This window comes from Rhamphochromis sp. 'chilingali' (genome assembly GCF_963969265.1).
Source record: "Rhamphochromis sp. 'chilingali' genome assembly, chromosome: 16".
Classification (NCBI taxonomy): Eukaryota; Metazoa; Chordata; class Actinopteri; order Cichliformes; family Cichlidae; genus Rhamphochromis; species Rhamphochromis sp. 'chilingali'.
Genome location: NC_137943.1, coordinates 17,274,661 through 17,282,548, shown reverse-complemented (window position 1 = coordinate 17,282,548; position 7,888 = coordinate 17,274,661). Strand labels below are relative to the sequence as shown.

Genomic DNA, 7,888 nt, shown 5'->3' with positions numbered 1-7,888 from the left:
GTCGCCAAACCAAGCGAACCCAGCCAGAGAGCCACGCCAGTTCTGTTAGCACAACATTCGCTTACTTAGCCATTAGCCTGCCATTGTTGTTTATGTTAAAATGTGGCAGCTACAGCAAGCGAGCGTTAAAACGTAACGCTGTCCGACCACTTCTACAACTGGAGGGTCACATCTGTAGCCCAGCATGTGCTCCGTCGTTGGTTGTGATTCGTGGCGACACAATGTGCAGCGGTTCAGGCTACCAGAGGACCCGGAGAGGAGACTGGAGTGGGTCCTGTTTCTGTTCGAAGTCAACAAGCAGCGACTAAAAGAATCGTCCTGGACTGATATCACTATTTGCAGTCAACACTTCACAGATGACTGCTTCGTGAGCTTGGCTCTGAGTGGCTCGGTGCAGCTGAAGCCCGGTGCTGTCCCCTCACTGTGGGTCAACACAGAGCCAGAGGAACCCGTGGAGAGCCCACAGGATGAGGTAAGTCAGCTGAGGGATCACCTGTTGCTGGACTTCACCGGATCTTTAAAAAACTGCTCCCAAGCCAGCTTCCACGTTGCTTTGCGTTATACCTATATACTGTGTATTACGGAAAGAGAAACTGAGACGTGTTTACAAAATAAAAGCGACTTTCAAATGAATGTGATTTCTATGTTAGCCCACACCACACGTTTAGTCTGGCATAAATGCCAAAATACTATAGAAAATGAATTCATTTCAAAATTAAACATAAATAATGAAAGCTGATTTATTTTTTTAATTAAGATTTTAAGTCGTGAACAGCCATTACAGGTGAACGTCCTGTTTCCACAGACTAATTTTATTTTAGATCCACAGTACACACCCTTATCGAGTTACTCAGTCAATATCAATCAATAAGTCAGTTTGATTTTGTATTTCAAAGTAAAGAGACTTTACTTTTTCCACTATCCATCTATTAGAAGGAAAGATTTGCTTCCACAGACTAATTTTACTAAAGATCAACAACATCAAAAGCTATCCGAAATTGCGTATATGAATACTGTTGATCTAAAGTATATTAAGTGACATATTAACTATTTTTAATGGCTTTACACGGTGTTTGAATTGCAATTCTAAGCGTGGCTATTTTAAGACAAGTTTATCATATTTCAATATTTCTGTTATCTGCAATTTGATTTTTTTTTTCACATAAATTTTTGTTTTGTGTTTTATTATTGCTATTTCATCAATGACAGGCTAAATTTTTTTGGTTGTTGAAATGAGTCACTTGAAGAGCAATTTTACTTTGAAATCCATACATTGATGGGTATAGACAAAAAACGCATGCTTGTTAACTGTTTGTGGCTTTGTTTGACTGAAAGCTTTTGTGTTTTTTTGTGATTTTTGTGTAGGAACCTGTTACCACCACAGATGCAGATAGTCAGTGTGATGATCTAGAATTATGTAAGAGCTCTACTTGTTCCCCTGAAATAACAGGATGCCCCTTGAGAGGTAAGAAAGTGTCCATATCACACCATTAAAAATCTAAAGTGTGACAAAGTGTTGTATTCAAGCCTGTCCCCCACAATGTTTCAGATGCTCTCACTCCTGAAACTCCAGACACAGATTCGAACCAGGAATTGTAAGTTCCACATTTCTGAGCATGTTTGAAGATGTGACATCATGACGCGTCTGACTGTTTGTATTCTTGTGTTTCAGGCCTGCACTTCAGAACGACAAATACATGGTGAATGAAAATTGCCTCCTGAAGGTGTTTGGCCAAAAGTGCCCAACATGTGGAGACAAACTCCAGGCAGTGAAAGTAACCTATGGGGAGCTCATCATCTTGAAACAACGATGCCATAAGTGCGACTACAAAAACAAGCGGAATGGTCAGGTCAGTGCCCCTCTCCCTGCCGCTGAAGATGGACGCCTGACAAGAGGCACAGAGGGAACCCCAGAGACCCAGCTGGTAGGTTTAACCTGATTTACTGTCTACTAAAGAAAACTTGGTCATCAGAGAAGTTTGCAATGTGTTTATTTTATGATTCCTAACTGGACTTGACTCATAAAAAGTTTAATATGACATATTTCATTAAATATCATAGACTAAAAGATAGCTGTATCCGCCGTAATGTCACGCATTATGGTTGGGATTGCATTGGTAATGCTTAATGATATGAATTGAGATGCTTATTTTAGCTAGCAGAAAGCAGTCTTTCAAAAAAAGTGTATTCAAACAGCTAACTAGAGCAGCCTACCTGTCTTTCAAAATGGATGCAATTTTGAATTATAATGTAACCAAAAACAATAGTTGTGTTTCACTCTGAAGTACAGACTTCTTGGATGGGTTATACTATACAGCAGGATGTAGCAGGCGCCCCAAAAGGAACACGCAAGACCACTAACACAGTGACTCCAATTAGCAGATGTGACGCCGCTGCAGACACCAACGGGTTTACAGCTGCCTGTGTCAGCACACTCAATCAAAGTGGCCACGCCCCTAACCCTTACTATTCACACGGATTAGTTATAAAAAATTCTCCCACTTGCAGATGTTGTAAACGAGAAAACTATCCATAGAGATCAAAACCGTTTTGGTAGCAGTCTGTAAAATTATTTTGAATTCTCTAAAGCCGGGTATTTTAACTTAAGACATGACAGGGATTGACTCACTTTTGGAGCCAGCTTCACGTAGTCATGATAGGAGCTTCCCACTTAGTTTCTGGGAGTTTCTTCAGAAGTGATGGTGCAAATAGCAACTCTTAAGATCTCACATCACTTCACAATTTAATCAAGCTACTTTTTTTTGGATTGAGAGTCATACATGCGTTTAATTTGTTTGGCTCTCAGAAGTAATAATTCTCTCAGAAAGATGCAAATTCTGCGTCTCTATTATTCCATTTGGAACAAAAAAGTATCTGTTTTCTGCTTTTTGTGTCTTTACCCGCGCTTTTGCTGAATTGCAGTTTTAAAAAAAGCATTTATAGAAATGATACTTTGTCCTTTGCTTGCACCTCTGTCTTAGTCATTTTTCATGAAAACTCTTTGCTGTACAGGCTTGAAAAAGTTTCCCAAATGCTACGTTGCCATTCTTGTCATTCACAGTCAGCGCTAAGAGACGACAACGCCGGCGCTGTGGCTTTGTCTGAGGCCGTCACTTTTAGCGATGAAAAAAGCGATCCTTCAGACGACGAAGAGGAAGGCAATAGAGGTGGGATGAGTTCAGATGGGGACTGGAATCCCACGGAGGAACTTTTGGTGGCTGACGAGCTCACAAAGGAGTCTGAGGAGGAAACCGAGGATGAAGGCGAAGAGGAAGATTTTGAATCCCCGGGTGGCCTCGAAATTAATGAGCTGTGCACAGAGTGCGGACGTTTTTTCCTCATCCTGAAGCCTCACACATGCGAGCACAAAATAAAACCCTACTCCTGCAATATCTGCGGGAAAAGGTGCGTTTCTGAGATTGCTCTAAGAAATCATAGCGAAATCCACGACGAAACGTACGAGCATCCTTGCAAGTATTGCTATGTCACCTTCAAAACCAGGGCGGACAAATTTAGGCACGAGCTGACCCACCAGGATAAAAAAGATCCCTTTAAATGTCCCGACTGTCCAAAGACATTCGCCACCAGTAAAGAACGCCGGAGCCACCTGGCAAAGCACAGAGTCTCGAGGGAGTTCAAATGTGGAGTCTGTGGGATTGAATTCAAGGACATACATCATCTCAGGAGGCACTCCGTTGTGCACACAGGACTGAAACCGTACAAGTGTTCGGTGTGCCAGCGTGGCTTCAACCAGACGAGCCACCTGAAGTCCCACATGCGTCTGCACACCGGGGAGCGGCCGTACAAGTGTCAGCTCTGTGACATGTGCTTCAACCACAACGTGAGCTTGAAAAGTCACGTCCAGCGTTACCACATGTCCAGCTCTGGACTTCAGCAGATGGATAAAAGGGCAAATGATGCTAAGAGGAACAAGAAAAAGAGAGACGTGAACTCTGAGTTTGACAGTGTGAAAGTAAAACAGAAGGTTCAGAGGGAGAGATCAATGAAGCCGAAAAGTAAAAGGAGAAGCACGGACAGGCCCAGAGGAAGGCCGAGGAGAAGAGCAGCGGGGGAAATTAAAGGCCAGCGTTCAAAGGCAAAAACGCCAAAATCAAAGGTACAGAAGTTAAAGAAAACAGGCTCCGGTGATGAGGGGAGCGAGGACAAGCAGTCAGGTAGTGATTTATCCTTTGACTCGACAGAAGAGGAGGAAGAAGAAGAAGAGGAGGAGACATTGGGAAGGCGACCAAACGGTGACAGTGACTCTGATTTTGACCCAGAAGTAGAAGCAAAGAAGAAGAGGTGCAGCAGCCAGAAGACTGTTAAGAAACGGAGAGAAAGATCAAAGAAGGGCCTGGTGGTCTGAAGTCTGTGGTTTTTGTTTTTTTGTTTGTCTTTTTTAATGATGTAAAAACAGAAGGATCACACTACACAGCCACTATTGATATAATTCAGTACATGCATGAAATCGTTGCTTTATAGGGAGTTCCACACTGTTGTTTGATTTTCCGAAGCCTTTTTATCTTAACAGATGTGGAGGTGAATTGCAAACAGATGGAAGCTGATCGAACGTTATGGCACTGCTTGCCTGAAGAAGAGCAAGTCAGTATTTATTCAGAATCAAAATGACGCTAATGTAAGAATGAACTTCCATTGTTTTTATTTTTATCACTACATACAGTCAGTTTCCAGTCTTATATTAGCTCTGCCACAACATGTGGTTTTTATTTGATGAGAAAACCTTATTTTATTTAATCTTTAAATATGATATAAGTTTACATTATGACATTTATAAAGAGAAACTTCACAATTATAATTTACAACTGAGGAATGCAAGGAGGTCCTACTTCTCTGACATCATCACTAAAAACAGCCATAATGCTCGGGTCTTATTTTCTACAGTTGACAGGCTAACAAACCCTCCTGTGTCAGTGGCAGCTGAACTTCATTCGACCATGGCCTGCAATGACTTTGCCAAATTCTTCACTGAAAAAATCCAAAAAATTAGACAAGCAATTGGTACATCAACAGCAGATCCAGGATATGTACTGTGTCCACCAAAAAACTGTTTAAACACCATGAAACAGTTTCAACCTATTAACAGCAAAGACCTGGAGGACATCTTAGGTCAACTGAACTCCTCCTCCTGCTGTTTAGATGTCCTGCCAACAAGTTTTTTCAAAAAGGTCTCAAAGACTTTAGAGTCAGACCTGTTACAGATCGTCAACTTTTCTTTATTATCAGGTGTGTTTCCAGAATCACTAAAAACTGCTGTAATCAAACCTATACTGAAAAAGGACAATCTTGACAAGACACAAATGAACAACTACAGGCCGATCTCAAATCTCCCGTTTTTAAGTAAGATCATTGAAAAAGCAGTTTCTCAACAGCTCAGTTACTTCTTAAAACAGAATAATTGCTACGATGCCTTCCAGTCAGGTTTTAGACAGAACCACAGCACTGAAACCGCTCTGACCAAAGTGTTTAATGACATATGTCTGAATACAGACAGTGGAAAAATGTCAGTCCTAGTTTTACTGGATCTCAGTGCAGCATTTGATACAGTTGACCACAACATATTACTCAAACGACTGGAGAACTGGACAGGTCTTTCAGGAACTGTACTAAACTGGTTCAAAACATACGTAGAAAACAGGAAATACTTTGTATCAATAGGTAACTTCACATCTGAGCAGACAAGTATCACATGTGGAGTTCCCCAAGGTTCCATCTTGGGACCCCTTCTGTTTAACATTTACATGCTCCCACTGGCACAGATTATAAACAACAACAAAATAAACTATCACAGCTATGCAGATGACACACAAATATATATCACAATGTCACCAGGAGACCGAGGCCCTGTACAGGCTCTTGGTAAATGCATTGAGGAAATCAATGACTGGTTGTGCCACAATTTTCTCCAGCTAAACAAAAACAAAACTGAGGTAATAGTCTTTGGCGCCAAAGAAAAACGATTACAGGTCACCAGAGAACTTCAATCTATACATCTAAAAACCACAAACCAGGCGAGAAATTTGGGTGTAGTGATGGATGCAGACCTAAACTTAGAAAAACACATTAAGACAATAACAAAGTCAGCTTACTATCACCTCAAGAATATATCAAGGATAAAAGATCTGATGTCTCAACAGGACCTGGAAAAACTAGTCCATGCATTCATCTTTAGTAGGCTTGATTACTGTAAGAGCATCTTTACAGGTCTACCTAAAAAATCAGTCAGACAACTACAGCTCATTCAGAACTCTGCTGCTCGAGTCCTCACTAAGACCAAAAAAGTGGACCACATCAGTCCAGCTCTGAGGTCCTTACACTGGCTGCCTGTCCGTCAGAGGATAGACTTTAAAGTTCTGATGCTGGCCTATAAAGCTCTGAATGGTTTAGGACCAAAATACATCAATGACCTCCTGACCCAGTATGAACCATCCAGATCCCTCAGGTCATCTGGATCCGGTCTTTTATCAGTTCCCAGAGTCAGAACCAGACACGGAGAAGCTGCATTCAGCTTTTATGCTCCATATATCTGGAACAAACTCCCAGAAAGCCTCAGATCAGCTGAAACACTCAGTTTATTTAAATCCAGGTTGAAGACTCACCTGTTCTCAGCTGCATTTGAATAAAGCACCAAATCCACACTTTAAGCTTAAATTTCAAAACTTACATTTAACTACTGATTTTATCTACTGTTCTGATTTTATCTGTTTTGATTTTATATACTGTTGTTTGTTTGTTTGTTTGTTTGTTAATTAGTTAGTTAGTTTATTTGCTTGTTTTAATCAATTTTAAATCATGCTTTTTATTTGTTCTTGTTTCTAATGTCTCTGTAAAGCACTTTGAATCACCTTGTTGTTGAATTGTGCTATACAAATAAACTTGCCTTGCCTTGCCTTGCCTTACATTTTGAAAATGTAACAGAAAATGCAGAAAACTCAAAAGCTTAATCTGAGAGTCTACAGGCCTCAGTTAGGATGTTAAATGTTAAAGTTCATGAGAGTACGATTAGAAAAAAGACTGAGCAAGTTTAGGTTGTTTGGAAGGGATGCAAGCAGAAAGCATCTGAATAAACAGCACGACTTCTGAAGCAAACAAGGCCAAAGTGGAGATGTTTGTCCATAATGCACAGCAAACATGATGGTGAACCCCAAACACAGAACATCAGCTCAAACATCCCATACTAACTGTCAGTCACGGTGGTGGAGGCTGATGATTTGGGTTTGTTTTAGAGCTGGGCAGATCAATCTAAATATCGATAGTATTGACATCAACACTGGTACTGGATCGAGACTAGCATGATGGTATTGGTACTTTGTTTCTATCCCCTAAGTTCATTGCACTGTGAAAAATGTCTGAAGCTTTATGTGATAATTGAGATTTAAACAACAGAAGTTGACCCAAGTTTCATCATTCATGAAAAGTTGAATGGTTCGTTTGCTATATTAACTAATTATCATGGAAAGTAAAATCACAGTGATTCATTGTTCATTAAAATGTGTTCAGAATTTGCAAATTGATGATAATTCATCTTAAAAATCATGACACTCCCCTACACAAGCTGCCTTCTATAAGTTCGGTATCAGTATCGGTATCTGCATTACTGGCCCTGTAGTTACCTCATATCAGATCATAGCAACATCTGCAGTATTGCACAGCACTAGTTTGTTTTGCAGCCACAGAAGCTGGACACCTTGCAGTTAAAGTGCTGACCTTAGAGAGCTGTGCATAAATGAAGGCCAAGAAACGTCAACGAAGAGAAGCAGCACTTAAGGAAGAATGTGCCAAAATTCCTCCACAATGATGTGATTGTGATCGATAAACTCATACAGGCAACAGTTACTTCAAATTGTTGCTGATAAAGGCGGTTCTACGA

The 7,888-nt window shown here is 40.6% G+C and overlaps 1 protein-coding gene across 1 annotated transcript; it reads left to right on the top strand.

Moving 5' to 3' along the window:
* On the top strand, positions 1-7,536 carry LOC308412458 (uncharacterized protein). Its single transcript, XM_080906830.1, has 5 exons — positions 1-472; positions 1,366-1,465; positions 1,550-1,595; positions 1,673-1,925; positions 3,062-7,536. Exons 1-5 carry the CDS (start codon positions 185-187, stop codon positions 4,364-4,366), a joined length of 1,992 nt encoding a protein of 663 aa, XP_080762956.1. The 5' UTR covers positions 1-184; the 3' UTR covers positions 4,367-7,536.
* Positions 7,537-7,888: the final 352 nt, after the last annotated feature.

Bases quoted from the DNA above. Each gene is read 5' to 3' on its own strand.
- LOC308412458 (XM_080906830.1), top strand. From the start codon at position 185: ATGTGCTCCGTCGTTGGTTGTGATTCGTGGCGACACAATGTGCAGCGG. The intron at 1,466-1,549 runs GTAAGAAAGTGT...ACAATGTTTCAG, and splicing joins AACAGGATGCCCCTTGAGAG to ATGCTCTCACTCCTGAAACT. The intron at 1,596-1,672 runs GTAAGTTCCACA...CTTGTGTTTCAG, and splicing joins ACAGATTCGAACCAGGAATT to GCCTGCACTTCAGAACGACA.